General features: G+C 39.5%; 1 protein-coding gene across 2 annotated transcripts; it reads right to left on the reverse strand.

Moving 5' to 3' along the window:
* Window positions 1–9,764: 9,764 nt before the first annotated feature.
* On the reverse strand, window positions 9,765–16,497 carry LOC139473494 (alpha-1,6-mannosyl-glycoprotein 2-beta-N-acetylglucosaminyltransferase-like). Of its 2 annotated transcripts, none has more exons than XM_071256111.1 (2): window positions 16,369–16,497; window positions 9,765–11,907 (listed from the first exon to the last, which is right to left on the reverse strand). In XM_071256111.1, the coding sequence occupies exon 2, from the start codon at window positions 11,154–11,156 to the stop codon at window positions 9,765–9,767; it is 1,392 nt and encodes a 463-aa protein (XP_071112212.1). In that variant the 5' UTR covers window positions 11,157–11,907; window positions 16,369–16,497. The 2 variants fall into 2 exon arrangements, with proteins under 2 accessions (XP_071112212.1, XP_071112213.1); XM_071256112.1 differs by lacking the exon at window positions 16,369–16,497 and adding an exon at window positions 14,337–14,390.
* Window positions 16,498–16,835: the final 338 nt, after the last annotated feature.

A 16,835-nucleotide genomic window follows, 5' to 3' on the forward strand; every position in this document is an offset into this window, starting at 1 on the left:
TTAGACAAACGCTTAGTCTCTGAAAATACATTATTTTGGTTAAAACGAGAAACTATATTTAAATTTAAAAGGAGCCCAAGTGATATGGAAATTTTAGCCTAAACCCGTTGAACATCTAGACTTGTTTCATTTGGGGCTATAGCATTGCAGTAAGGCCTGGGCGGAAGGGAACATAATTTGGTTCAGGGACTGTGAGACAAACTGCATCACGGTCTGTATCGCCGTCGTGATCTTTGGAGCTACGAAATAAGAGCCATCTGAGACAGCCACTCGACACCTGTTTGCACCCATCAGATACCAGTCACTACTGTCACTACTCCTCTCTCCAAACGAAAAAAACCCCGAAAAATGTCGGAAGTGTATATTTTTAATCCTTCTAATTTACTATTTAGATACATGATTTAACTTAAAAGTAATTATATAGATATCTGTGATGCTTGTACCGTTTTGTCGCCATTGTGTAGCTATTGTGGCGTTATTATGAATATCAAATACATGTCTTAAAATATTGACTTGTAAAAGAGTTAATCAAAGAACCATATGTAGCCATTTAATTGGCGTGTATGGATATATTATCCATTTACTTATACACACTTTTTATGGACATATACAGCATTTCATTGTACCTTATTATTGAAAAAATACCCGTGAAGATCCGGGTTAGAATAGGCCTTCAACAACCCATGCTTGTACTAAGGCGACTAACGTAATCGGGTGGTCAGGCTCGCTGACTTGGTTGATGCATGTCATCGTATCCCAATTGCGTAGATCTGTGCTCTTTATGTCAATAACTGGATTGTCTGGCCCAGGCTGGATTTTTTACAAACCGCCGTCATATAACTGGTATATTGTTGAGTGCGGCGTTTAACAACAAACAATCAAACAAAAACTACTATTAAGGAAGTGTGCAGGACGACTTGCTTTATACATATATATGTGGACATATATGTATGGACATTTGGATGATATAGATATACCTCCTTAAAGATAGTGTTCGTAGATGACTGTAGAAAATGGAATAATTATGTGAGTAATCGGGTTAATACCACGTTTAGCAATAAAGTAAATGTATGGATCTAATGTATTATTGGTATCTGTGATGCTGGTACCGTTTTGTCGCCATTGTGTAGCTTTTGTGGATTTATTATGAATATCAAATACATGTCTTGAAATATGGACTTGTAAAAGAGTTCATCAAAGAACCATATGCAGCCATTTAATTGGCGTGTATGGATATATTATCCATTTACTTATACACACTTATTATGGACATATACAGAATTTTATTGTACCTTATTATTAAAAACATTACCCGTGAAGATCCGGGTTAGAATAGACCTTCAACAACCCATGCTTGTTCGAAGGCGACTAACACGATCGGGTGGTCAGGCTCGCTGACTTGGTTGATGCATGTCATCGTATCCCAATTGCGTTGATCGGGGCTCTTGGTGATGATAACTGGATTGTCTGGTCCAGACTGGATTATTTACGAACCACTGTCATATAGCTGGTATATTGCTGAGTGCGGCGTTAAACAACAAACAAACAAAATCTATTATTAAACACCTTCCAACAATGAGAAATTAAACTTATATTTCTATATATTCTGTTATATTTATAACATAATTTGATTCATAATTTAATTATTGCGTTGCTTTCTTCCCTGTCATTCAATGTACATGTTCAACCCCCTAAACTTTTAATATAATTTCATTTTTCACAAATGGATACGTTAATGAGTTGCCTCTCGTTACCTACTCACACGAACAGATTAAAATAATTTGTTTTACTATCATATTTCTGTTTATCTAATTCATAATACGAAATTGATAATTCATTTATCACAGTATAGATCATATTCGTTTATATCACTATCTGATGCTAAGGTTTTATTGCAGAAATTATAATTAATTCAAAATGTAGAAAGATACACAAATTGCCATTATTTATTAAACTGTACAAAGTATAATATAAAGATCAGAATGCCTGTAACGGGTAGTATTTAAGAAAGAAATATTTGTCGATAAGTCCCATTTTTCAGATATGCCCTTCAGTAGTATTATTGTATATCTCCAAAGAGAGGTTTACATTGTAGTTATCATTATTTGTGGATAATTCAAAAAGCAACATAGAAAATATATATGCTACCATGACGAAAGAATACAGAGTATACATAACTCGCAATTATCCAAAAGAGATTTCAAATCACAATAACATATCTGATATAAAGAGGGGTGGTAATGATTTAATCTCTAAATTGTGCCCTTGTTCGTGAGCCCTTGTTCTATTCAGCAAACAGCCCCAAACCGAAACTCCACAACATATCCGATTACACTGATTCAGGCTGTCCCAGTTCTCCATGCAATACTGACGCCCGTTCGTCTCCCAGACCATAGAGAATAAATTTAAAAGGAATCCAGCTCAAGTCTAGAACGATTTGGCAAGCCTAGATTGCCTCAATTCTATCCATGAAAGTAAGCATTAATAAAAAAAATATTGTTCTTGTCTGCTTCAGATTATATTTTGTAGAGACATATGTTTAACTAGGAAAATTGTACTGACACCGGCGCTGTCCCTATTGAAGCTATTTATAAGAATTTCGAATTGTCGTCCATTGTTCGATGTCAATACATCGATGACAAGTGAGGATATCATAAAGTAATCGTTGATGCCGCGCTACACTATAATAAAAAATATAATAAAGTTGACTGGTGTGTACATTACTACAGTGAACATTTACATGATCATGCCCTTATAATCAAATGCCGTAATGTCAAATACTAATATATTATTGTGTGATGAATTTAACTGGATCAGTGGTAACATGTGATATTAATATTCCATCAATTTCTCTCCTGGTTGGTCCATCCATGTCTACAAAATGAACATAATACAATTAAAATGGAGCCTAGACCAATTCTTAATTTCAGGCTAGGGCTGTGGAAATCTAGACTTTCCCAATCGTTATAGATTTGAGTTGGTCTCGAGCTCATTTTTTACATTATTCTCTTGGGTCAACGCCACAGCTCATACCATACACTAACAAGACCAGATTGCCCCCCGCCGGAGCTCCTGGATTTTGGTTATATCAACTAACATGGCCAACTCTGCTCTTAGGTAAACAAGAACCTAATCAGCGAGGGGTCCTTTATCATCCCTATGTGACTGCTTATAAAAATCTGATATCTCTTCCCAAAGACCTGGTTAATAATATATTTTCTGCTGCATATTCGAAACAGAGTGAGTGAGTTGGTACTACATATGTTTACGGTTCTATTTTAAATGACTGCAGCGCCCCATTATGAAAACAAATTGTTTTAACGCCGCTCTCAGCAGTATTCCAGTGATATATTACGGCGGTCTGTTGTATATGAAATAAATGCAAATTGAATCTTGAATCTTGAAAGTTGTAACATTTCCGCTAATAAGTATCACATGCAGTATACAGTATATCAACTGCAATATACTGTATACAACATTCAGTATACAGTGTGTCGCGAGCTCCGCGCTGGGCTGGAGCACACATTTCCTACCCCTCTCCCTTCGGCAAACACCTCATGAGGGTTGCAACGAGGTCACAGGTCAGGCGTGCACTCGTCAGTTGTCTAATGCGGTCAAGAGTAAGATCTTCTGGAAGACCACTGCACTAGAGGTATGTGGATTGTTGATGAGGTACTACGTGTTTGGAACTGGGAGTCGAACACTAAGCACTTTTAGAGAAGAGCTCACAATAAAACGTTATGGACTCGCGGACGGACTTGTGTTTTCATTTCGAGACTTACATGTATCAGGTTGAACTTCTACGACAGATGTAACTTGGTTACCGCTTCCTAACTGTAGCATTAACTAAACTTTACGCCTTTTATACACATTTGTGATGGGGCGACAATGCGACAACGAGACATATTTTGACCTTGAAAATGTCGCGTTACGGCATCGTCGCCCTTTTGTAAAATAAAGAAAAGGATTATTCAAAGAGCGACAATGCAAACACGCGACAATGCGACAAATGGCCAATTGTCGCGCTTTTGTTAATTTTGACACGTTTTGCTTGTTTTTGTAAGGGCGTCAATGCGACAATGCGACAACGCGACTATGTCCCTTCCGTGATCCGTGCAAATAAAACTGAGTTATGAAATAGAAGTCTGACATGCCAATTAAAAGATAAAGTGTTGCAGCTTCTGATTTCATAGATCTTCAAGAAGGATTATCAATGATAGGATGGGTGATGAGTTCAACTGCATGCCGATTCTATACGCTGTGATTAACAATAATGCTCCGAGTCAATACATTTTGTCAAAATGTATGACATGTATTACGTGAATGAACATATTGTTTATACTCGTCCATGTTTTTGACGTACAATATAATTTACATGCTCGGTAAAAGTGAGGACGGGCATCACTGTGTGTTTCCGTGCTTTGTTCAGGTGAACAATTGACTTGTCCTTGCATGTGTTTGTGACGGGTGCCACTTGTGTGGCAGGATACGCTCTCCTTTTCCCGAACACCCGTTGGATGGCCTGAACCAATTCGGATTTTAATCTCACCCACATCAGTCTGTACACCGTGATATAACTGAAATACTGAATTACTGTACAGTTGAAAATGGTGTTTAATGCGATTACCGTAGTGTGCTACTGCAACTGTTCAAATGTTGTGCAGTGCTGTTATGTAATATGTAAAAGAAAGCATATTCAATTATCCAATTGATTTGAATAGTGCGTCAGTGTATTTTATTAACGCCCCTCACCAATGACAGAGCGTCGTAATACATTTACATCAAGTACAATACGTCAAAATGGCCGACACGATAAACGTGACGGGAGATATTTCCGAAGTTGTTAATTAACCTGTGAATATTTCAAGCCTTTGTCATCACTGATCTATTAGCCGATCGTTGAAAGGTGATTGTAAAGATGTGTCAAATAGATACTAAGGTAAATTCATAGATTGCTGTTGATTGTCACTACGATAGTTTGGATGTTTTTTTCGTTTGTTTTTTTCTCTGGGATGGGTTGTAGCGAGGGTATCCTTAAAGGGGCACTGATCTAACGCAATTCCCGGGACTGGTTGTTGCCTTTGTTATTGTTTTTTCCCAGTGAGTACCCGGATGTATAGCAGAAATCTAGACTAGTTCGTGACCTCTGCTGCGCAATTCGTAAGCGCATCAGTCACTTTTATGGGTAGTAATAAGGGCGTATGGTCACATTGATCAACAAAATGAAATACAGTTTTCGAGATAATAGGGAAATGTAGGTATCTTTGTGGGTAGCAACGGTAATGGTGACGAAGTTTTGATAAGGCACTTGCTTGGTAATTTTGCGATTTTCGTTAACACTATTTTGACTTGCAACACAAAGTAAATATTTCACCTGGCCATTGCTTTTTTTATAGTGTGTATATTTTTTTACTGTCAAAATGTGTAACATTTTCAAATTAATTTTAAAGTCTAAATATTGAGTTATTTTACAAAGTGACTGAAAAACATTTCCATCTGTATTATTATGATAACGAATTCCAAACATTTTTATGTTTAATGTCATCACCAAGAGACTGAAAATGTTACGTTGAAAAGTACATGTCTATGTTGTTTGGCTTCTAATCCTACATAATAATCTGTTGTAATGTTTGTAGGCCCTTTTGATCATCTTAATCAATCTGGACAGATTTTTTAGTCAAAATGACTGAAATATTTACACATTTTATAGATTGCCTGAGAGAATCACATTTTACAAATTGACGGTAATATATACACGCTTACAAAGGAAAAGACCTGTGAAAAAAACGTCTATCGCGCATTGAAGAATTTCCCAACCAAGACGTAGAGAAACAAGACCGAATTGGTTCAAATGAAGGAAAACAAAATGCAAATACCATAATTGCAACCTACCAAATTTATGTGTATAAATTTTAGGAGCTTCCTTGTTCGAGGAATGTATCCGTGAATATCCACACAAAGGAACAATATCCCACTCGTCTGCAGCTGTACAAAGAAACTTATTTGATGTCACGTGTCTCTGTAACAATCAAATATTTTAAAAGATATATATCGTTTCGGGATATTATAACCCGTGTTCGTTTCTCAACTGATCACTTGGATTGTTTCAGGCGTTTCACATAGGTGTCAAGTCTCAAGGGTCGGCTGGGAAAGCCCACGTGACAACTATTTTCATAACGCCCACGGTTCCTAAAAATCCATTGAGTGATAGATAACAATGATCAATCAATCAACGTATTATCAGTTAACCCTTTGAACAAAGTATGTTGTTTTTACATCGGCACTTCACGCCATGATATGAGTGTATTCCCTTTGTTTTAGTAACCCTAGACATGTAAACACTCACTTTTGACATATCCACTGTGCAAGATAACAGTGATTAATCAATCAACGTATTTTCTGTTAATCCTTTGATGACTAGGAACGATCTGTTGATTTACAACAAAAAAGTAAATCAACTGATCATTCACCTCTTGCTGGTCTGCCACCCGCATATTACATAACACACATTTCACCTCACTTCAAACCTGGATTTAGATTGAATAATTACCCCAGACACAATAAATGCCAAATGGGAACCTTTGTCAGGTAATCTAACTGGTGCTACCACTAATTGTACCTGTAATAAATTCATTAACTGAGCGTCAAGTGAATGACGACAAATACACAAGAGTAGGCTTATACGAGAAAACGTGGATGACAACAAGGGATTGGTAATCGTATTATCGACGCAATCCGACTATAACCATCTGGTGTATTTCCAAATGAGGACATCCGATGAGCTCCGCCGTTCTTTTTGTCTGTTTAGGGTGCAGAAATTAATTAACATGCGCCCTTTGTCGAAATCTTTATAGATCACAGTTAACCAATCAGTGTTTATGCAAAAATTCGTAAAACAAATATTGCCTCCAGCTTCCAAGTTTATTTAGCTGTCCTTGCAGACGGTAGCCCAGTCTCCGGTCACGCTCTGTTGCGTTGCGTATCATCCGGGTACTCACGGGGAAAAACCAATAACAAAGGCAACAACCAGTCCCGGGAATTGCGTTAGATCAGTGCCCCTTTAAACGGGCATGCAACCACGCTTCTGTATGAATTCGTACCAGTGAATTCCAAGGGTTTTCCCCAGGAATGTGGAAGTAGTCAGTGTTTACGCCATTTCAAGAATACAGTCACGTGAAGAACGTCATGTGACCGACCTCTCGTCCTAGCCGTATATCTTGTAAACTTCACATTAATTTTTTTGTTATTATTCAGGGATGTGAGCAGGTTTTCCCGAAAAAAGAGTCTAGGGGGGTCTGGGGGCATGCCCCCCCCCCCCCCCACACACACACCCAGAAATTTTTAAAACATTTGATTGCATTTTTAGCAATTTCGTGCAGTTTGGACAACATTCACACCAAGAAATGTAATAAGTCAATGGCAAAAGTCAATAAGTCAAATAAACAAGATGGCAGATGCAGTAAAATTTCGAAGTTAAATCAGTACTTTTAAAAAATCGGGCATAGCTTTCGTGCACCTGGCTACCCGCCAGGTCTGGGAGCAATACTGCCATAAACTGAAACCCCCATCCCCCAGACACAAGGACAACTGTCACAAGCGTGCAATGTCTGACCCTTTCCCCATGTTGAAGCATATTGAAAAAAACTTACCTTGTACTTACCTTTTGATGGAAAAAACAAAACTCCATTGCAAACATAAGACATTAATACAACATATATCCCAATGACGGGGTTTTGGACGCTGAAGAAACATTCATAGTTTTTTCGCTTATCACATGAACAACTGTAAAACATCTCATTCACTTACAGGCTAAAAGACAACTTTATCTTAAAAACAAGCCATCAGCTGACTCTGAGTATTTACAATTTCTGTGTGACGCCACACCCCACGTTATAGTGCAAGTATTCGTGACAGAAAACGTATGATGTCCGAAAACCTATGCTGGTGAAAGCCCTGATCGAAAACAGGACAATCCGCGCCAAATGTCTGGTTTTCGATCATATTTTTCGGAGTGTTTTTTTAAATTTTTTAATTAAATTTTTACGCGGAAGATGATTTTTTCCGAGGACTACAGTTTTAAAAAACGCGATTTTCCGCGTTTCCGCGGAGATTTCACATCCCTGATTATTATAACCAAATGAAACACAACCCATTATTCGATAGGGGTAACTGTTCATAGCCGAGGGATATGTTACCACAATAAACTTGGTAACATTGTTTGGTTTGACTTCTTGGCGCGTGCCTGAATTTCAGTAACATGTTGCATATCCTAAAACTGGCTTATCAGCAAATCTCGCTGCACTGCGTGCGACAGATACTAGAGCAAGGCATGCCAGAAATACGAAACCTAAAGCTTTCGAAAGGAAGCCTTGGGAATCACGTGCGTCGGGGGACCAGCGCCAGCTGATTGACCATTAACAGCTGTACAAGGCGGAGCAAAAAGCATCGTTTTTCCGTCCATTTTACGCTTGAAAAACTCGACCATTTTCTGCACACTTTCTAGACGCTCACCAATTAATCAATTTTAATGAATTTTTAGTCGTTTTTCCGTCCATTGACCATATACGGAAAAAAACGACGTTTTCGTGTTTGCAGTGATTTTTACTATAAATAGGACAGCATCATGTTTTATAGACCTTAGAAACTGAGTCTGATCTCGGCAGCTCGCCTCAGTCAATATCAGTTTCTAGGGTCCATAAAACATGATATAGCCCTTTTGAATGGTCTTAAAGTGATAAATATACTTTGCGTTAAAATTGTTCATGATCATATTCACTTATCCACTTAGTTAGGATGCAAAAACTGAGCTGGTCATACTTAGTACTTGCTTCTTACTCTGGCCTAGTTACGATCTACTCTGAGCTAGTTGCAACCTACTCTGGGCTGGTTACGATCTACTCTGGGCTAGTTACGATCTACTCTGGGCTAGTTACGATCTACTCTGGGCTAGTTACGATCTACTCTGGAACTTATTTGCTGCTACTCTAGAACTTCTTACCAGCTACACTGGACAGGTTAGCTGCTCCCAAGGACTACTTACCTGATACGCTGGACTAGCTACTAGCTACTCTAGACAAGTTGCCTAGTGCTCTGGACAAGTTACCCGATCGTCTGGACAAGTTGCCTAGTGCTCTGGACAAGTTACCCGATCCTCTGGACAAGTTACCTGCTCCCCAGGACTGGTTACTTGCTACTCTGGACAAGGTACCTGCTCCCCAGGACTGGTTACTTGCTACTCTGGACAAGGTACCTGCTCCCCAGGACTATATAGTTACTTGCTACTCTGGACAAGATGCCTGCTGCTCTGGACAGGTTCCCTGCTGCTCTGGACAAGTCGCCTACTGCTCTGGACAAGTTACCGGCTCCTCTGGACAAGTTTCCTGGTACTCTGGACGAATTACCCGATACTCTGGACAAGTTAACTACTGTTTGGACTAGTTACTACTGCTTTGGACATGTTACGTTATCGTCTGGGCTTGTTACCTGCTCCTCTGGACACGTGAGCTAAAATGACCTTCCGACTTTTGTAAAGTAACAATCAACGGAATACGTAGATTCACCATCTCAGTTTCGTATTTATCTGAACTAAACAACTTAACACAGGGCGCTTAATGAAGGCTGATAATGTTGCCTTCTTTCATGCGATCACTTACATAACACAATACTGGCAAACCTGCATTAAACTTCAATGCAGATGGAATATAGGTTCAGGTTTTCGGGAAACGCTTAGCTAGTCGAGATTGACTGACGACAAACATGTTCCATCAAGTGGTGATCACTTTATTTATTCGATTTAACATGTATACACCATCGGTTTTGTTTTCAAAGAATCTTAAACACAGCTCCTGATCACGCGGGTCGGACCAACCCCCAAAACCTTGACGAATTGATCTTGGTTTTGCTTTATTTTTAGAAGCTTTAAATTTGTGTGGAAAGAGATTTTTCTGGTACATGGATAATACTTTTTGTATGCTACTTTTTACCTGGTCTCTGTCGCATCCTTTGATGTTTCTATGGAAGCCGTGACAGGTGCCTATATGAAATACTCGCCCAGCCTTAGGTTTGAGTATTTTCATATCCTTGAAACAAGTGGATGTGCTGTGTTCGAGTGCCCAGTCCCAATTATAATCATCAAACTTACAGAATGACGTTGCACATGATTTAAAAGCTTCCCAGAAGTCTCTTCTAAAAGCCATGCCTCTTCCAATCCCGGTGAACCAGTTTGATATTACCACATCCCCCGTTTCAGAGATGTACGAGTTCCGTTTGAGCTGTTCGTGTTCGCCAAGAATGTACATGACACAAGAGGGACAGATTATGGACTTTTCATCATTCATGAGCCTAATTACATGAATGATGTCCTCAGCCAAATAGTAATCATCGTCTAAACGCAGCAAAACTCCATTGAAGTCTTTCAGAATATGGACTCGATCCAAGACATAATGCTGCTTCCACACCCAATGGTGTTTGATCTGGGTGAACTTCCCTTCCCTGTAGTGCCCATACGTGTCCGGAAACTTAGCATTGTAACAACCTGTGGCCATAGCCTTTTCTTTCCCTATATCTCTCGGACAGTCACGAGGACTATCTCCGGGGAACCGGTTGTCAAAGAACTGTATGGCGTACGGATAAAACAGTTGTAGTACGGGACAGAAATCTATGGAAAAAACAAGTTCAAACGTTTCTGGAGAATAGTAGTCATGACTGAAGACGACGAGTGTCTGGTTGATGTATCGCACTGATTTCATGGATTCTATCATGATTTGTAGGTCTTCCAGTCTTTTATGAACTTGAATCAAGATAACAACAGAATTGTTATGAAAATGCAGTGGAAAGTTTTCAATATTACGAATATGCTGTTCCGAGTTGAGTCTGAGCAAAGTATTCAGAGAGGCGTTTATATTGGCGGATATGTTCACCTTCAACAGTTCAATGTTGGTGAGAACAGGGGCGGGTGTTGACGACGACAATTTGGCCACAGTTAAATCCTTCAACAGTTTCCTTGTGTTGAGGGTGGGAGAGTCCCGTGTCCCGTCCCCATTACGTCCCCAAGGCCAGACAGCGGCGTACATCTGCAGCCCGACGAATACCCCGAGCACGAAACAAAAAACACGGTGACATAAGCGCCGGGATGTGACAAGGTTAGAGGCCCGCATATTCACGAAAGAAATAATTACACACAATCTCAATATGTAGGTAACATGAATCCCAATAAAAGTGATCAATCACAATCTTGATCTATTATAAACTGTGTAACGTGGTGTTGCAAGGTTGTAATGGCTAGCACAGCCATATGTACGGTTACAGATCATGTGACGTCACAGTCTACTCAGCTACAGTATACCAGACCATAACGGGCCATGGAAAGCTGATGTTCCGATGCCAGATGTATTATTTCTATTATTCCCAGTTCAGACATCAGGGTTTTCAACAAACAATCTTCCTCCCATGATGCACTTCCAATTATGAATCACTCAGACATTGTCTACAAAGAGCAATGTAATTCAGAAAACTTCCAGTGAACAGTTTTATTACATACCAACAGTTGACTTCCTTTCCTTAAGATTTCTGAGGATCGATTTAACACTGCAGTGTGAGTATGGTGGTAGCGTCTCGGGTATCAGCCCATGCATTATACATGCACCATCGATCTGCACTGCGTACACTGCCTGGCGCCCGTGATCCTTCAGGCCAATGTCTTCATATACCCTCTCACACACGATTGTAGACGGAGCTGTATACGTTTTGTTTGGTCTTGAGTATACTTTTCTGTTTTGCCAACTTTCGGCGACCACACTCGTACATCTGACAGAAGCACCAAGTTATGACGTTGACAGGATGGTGAGTGTCCCAGGTCGTCGTGCCGCCGTCAGCCACACAGCCTTGGGTCACAGCAGAGCCTGGTGACTGCAATAAGGTCAACAACCTGAGTATTCAAACGACAAATACCAAACACAATGCTATGGAGATAAACTGTAGGAGGAGTATAAAAGACTATCAAAACAATCTCATCAAAATCAAATCTTATATTCCGATACGATTCCTCTCTGCGATCTACCCAACCGACTCCACCTGAACCCACTCACATAAAAGGTCGCGTGAAGCGAACCCTGAGCATTCTTTGATCGTCCAATCTAAACGAAGGACGCGTGGTTTCTTTTGCACATTCAGCTTACTAAGACAAGTCGACTTCATTTCTTTACCACCTCGATGTAGAAATTTCGATTTTCACAAAATAAAACCCCGACAAAGCACAAATGTTCCTTCGACTGTTCTACTGTTTTCGGTGTAGATGTCATTTCGCTCAGAACGGACATGTCCAAAAATATAATGACTCAGCCCTTATTATTTACGTTTGAAACTGACCGTTTTAGTGTGTTTTTGGAGATAGCACGTTCGGTTTCAGCGTTGGCTCGTCATGCCAAAGGCCTGGGTTCCATTGGTTTAATGTATGAAGCCCAGTTTTGGTGTTCCCCCGCCGTGATATTGCTAGAACATTGCTAAAAGCGGCGTAAAACCATACCCACTCACACACTCACTGAATGCTTTGCTACCTTAAACCTAACATTTGAAGCATCGACGCTGATTGGCTGATAAGGAAGTTCACCTAACGCAACCTCCGATCGAGATCTAATTTTATTCTAATTTGCATATTAACCACCCTGTCAATGACATTGTTATATCCATGTTTACTATGGTAACGTATGTATCCGGAATATAGTGACTGTATTTCTTGGGGAAGCTCCATTAAAGCTTTACACCTTAGAACATAATTCAATACATTAAACATATATTTCGAGGCAGTACATAACTATTTAGTTTTAATGAAAGTCTTTATTGGTCAGTTGTATTAACTGCGACGGGTACTGTAGGTGTCGTTTCGCTTGCTTAAGGGGTCCTTAACAATGGCCTATACTGTACTGATATCAATATCGACGTGTTCCAAGTTGATATCCATCAATATACTATATTAGTAACATTTAAGTATCTTACATGGGAGTGATAATATTTATGGTAAAACGATCCGTGCACTGTACAGTGATAGTATAGGATAACTCCAAACACTCCCATCATCCAACCCCCTGACCCTCCGGGTTCGACTCCCCACATGGATTCTGTATGTTTAGACCAATTCGTGTCCTCCTCACTCATATGACTGGTGTATCACAGAGTGGCGTAAAACCATACTCGCTCACTGCCCTTGAAAACACCGTACATGGTTTCTAAGGCTGTGTGAACAGCCCGGCCATCTGATAAAGTACCGCATAACTCCCAGCAGGGCCATGGTCTAGGCGTTTGAGATTTCAGTACAACAGCAACTCACCTTACCTGCACGCACATAGAGTTATAATTGGTTAAAATCTTATGTCCCTAAGTAAAATGTGATATCAATCTTCCATCTTGTTTGCTATTCCGGGCAATGTTAGCTGGGAATAGGACACCTAACACACAGACCGAGGTCGGTTGAAATAACCCTGTCATTACTGAGTTAGACAACTTATTCACTGTACTCACCGATAAACTCTTAAACCAAAGGTCTGTCATCAGTGATCTAACGACATGCAGAGTTGACCCAATAAGACATAAGGTAGGATAATGATAAGGTATAGCTGATTAACGTGTCACAAAGCGTACATTGAAAATGAACCAATCTATAAAATACAATATAAAAACACTTTCCAGTCATTATTGATTTAAGTGACACGACCAAAAAACGTTAAAATACAAGTTTAAAGAATAATTAGTTTGGAACACTATTTTCATAAAAGACATTAATCAAGAATACAAAAAATACCCTCCTTGAAGATGTGAATATTAATAAAATAAAAACTGAAAATATGATACTATAATAATTTAGTTATATTGTTTTCTTCGTTTAAATGAAGATTGACCATATGCCGCAAAGGAACACATAATTCTTTGCTTGACATTATAAATGCAAATTGTTCAGTGGGTAACATTACTGTGAACAGGGGCTTCATATCCGTAGCAAGGTCAAATACATGTCGCCTTACGTCTGAGTAATGAGTGAGCCATGTTTCACTGAATGAGCACGACTAACTATGACTTTGTGACACTTCAATAAAAAATATGTGTTTATCAATAATCGACCAACGGTGAGAAAGAGGAGTAAGTGACGAACGCACAGTGGCTGTGTCCCACGTGACGTGTGTATACGTTCACCACCATCTCAATGAATGGACATTTCACATTCCATGTCGCATTCTTCTTTTATCAGCGGACTGTTTTAATTAGTTGGACAACGACAGAAGCATGTGCATACATAACGCCAGAGTTATCGAAATACGTATTGTTCAAATCATACCTCCTCTTACCCTAGATTTAGTGCACAATCGCCGAGTCTATCCTGTTGGTATCCTTTACTGACCAGGCCTCCGGCAACATATTCCTAATTTGCATTAAAAGCCAAAATCCCGTTGTATTTCAAATACGTCGTTGTGATAGTGCAGACTGCTTATCAATCGAGATTACATATGGGACAAGTTACGGCGGAAAGTGATACTCGCCCAGCATGCCGAAATTGTGCGAATAGTACAGCCGCGAGGTAGACTCCGGCGCACGCCTTTTCTCATTCGGGTCATTTATTCGCCGTGAAATCTTGAACCTGGTCGTGTATAAACTTACCCTGCGTGGGACAGACCCCTGCAATTTCTGTTGTTCGCGACGCGGCTTTCCTTTTCCGAACGAACCCCTATCTGTCATAATACTTTCAATAGAAGGTGCAGGAGTTTACTCATGTAGGAAGGTCCTCGGACCCGGCTTTTTACTTGAGGTTCGAGGTTATTATTGTCAGAGAAGCGTCTGCGGCAATTTGTAACGAACAGATCAATAGTTCAGTGTAGGGGTAAAAAACGTATTACCTTCAGACATATACCCCTCTGCCTTCTAAACTTCAATAATAAATTGAAGTTTGTAAGACATACGCTGTAAATGTGTTTAGGTGATAGACTTATGCCATACATGTTTTATTATAAATGGCTTTAGGGTTGCGTTTAAATTCTAAAAGGAAGATATGTTTTGCATGTTTTATTTAAACACGTCTATAATCTAAACACATGAAAGGGGGTAAAATATCATTATACATCCAACATATTTACTCTTTTAAAATCCTACACAAGGGGAGTAAGAAATGTGAAATATTGGCTTAGTGGCATTTCATGGTTACCTTTCTTTCGCATGTCAACATATTTACAGAATGAGAGAGTTGCGTTAAACGCCGCTTTGAACATTATTCAGTTAAGAGCCTTCGGGAGGTTCTTCGTCGGACAATAAATCCTTGGGAGGAAAGTTTTCAGTCCAAACATAACTACACATAATGCCATAGTGTGTGTGAGTTATTCTCCAGCGCTTGATAAATATCAGTAACACATATTCGAAACAAAATCTTTGATAAATAAACAACATTTAACAACTGACTTTTTGAAGATTTTGCTTTAATTTCACAAACCTTTGTTTTCAAAGAAATGACCAAATTTGAATGAATCAAATATTTGTTACGGTTGTCTCATTCTGTTTATTTCTACATTTTGATATATGCTGTAGTATATATCATCTTGGCAGTGTCATGTTATGGAGGAATATGACCTGAGAGAATTTTGTTTCAACCATTCAGTTCTGCATATGTTACAAAACATGAATCATTATATTATCTTGAATGTTATCTTGCGGCGTGTGGCTCATGTAGATATTACAGTGAATGAGTCAAGTGGGTGGAGATTCAATTTTTAAACAATATGTATAGCTGTCATTGGTAGGAATCGCGAATCTGCTAAATGTTGTTTGTGTCGGGCAATGTAAACACGGGCATAAGGTGTAGTGTTCGTTATCTTTATGACTGGAGGCACGACGCAACCTAAATACTGGCTGTAATCTGTAGATTTAGGAGCCTATTATCGAGAGGTTCATGTGTCAGGTACGTGGCATGTTGCTGTGCTCGGCCACGTCAAACAAATCCTCGCGCGCATCGACTTACCCATGGCAAGCTGCTGGATGTAACAAAACAGACATTTGAAATAAAAAAAAATGAAGGACAGACTCTACCACTCGACTATTTTGTAGCTTCCATTTTTTGTATGTTTCTTGTCACGTGACAGAATGCCCTGGCGTTTTGACTTACACGTAACAGTTAGTGATCGTTTAAAACGTAATTGACATATTCATAATAAGGGGAGAAGGCTAAAACGGCACCGTTCTCATCTGGCGAACGGGTACGGAAGGTCAAGCGAAAACAGTACCATATGTTTAGGATAGAGATAAGAACGATTAAAAGTAAAAATGCATGTTCACGTGCGTGTTTACAAGTTATTAATCAACCCCTTACTTGTATAGCGCTTTGACTGGACTTACTTTGTTTCCTCGAATCTTCAACGTACTCGTATGAAGTATTATCCGGTCCACCCAATAAACTGGTTGTTGGGGAAACGCCACAAGGTCAAGGTCATGTGATATGACTATGAAGTGGTGACAACGCAAATATCCACGTCGGAAGAGGGGTGACAAGGCCCGGGCACCTTTACTCTCTGAAAACATACACATACTGAAGTAACTCTGGGTACATGGCGTGTGGCTTGTCGATCATTATTCTTCACATTTTGCTTCCTGGAGAGAAACACTTTTTTACATTTGAACTGACGTTTCAACTGGTCAGTTGATGGCCTTTTGTGTTTGGGAGGTACAGCTGTACGGGATGTGGAGGTATTCAGGTCTAAAACAGCAATAACTTCCATCTCAAGTATCCGTCATTAATCACATAAATAGCACAAAGAGAGACCAATGTTGAATTACTCCATGAAGGGCGTCCATCGTGTCAAGTC

This window comes from Haliotis cracherodii, unplaced genomic scaffold (assembly GCF_022045235.1).
Source record: "Haliotis cracherodii isolate W230 unplaced genomic scaffold, xgHalCrac1.p SCAF_29, whole genome shotgun sequence".
Lineage (NCBI taxonomy): Eukaryota > Metazoa > Mollusca > Gastropoda > Lepetellida > Haliotidae > Haliotis > Haliotis cracherodii.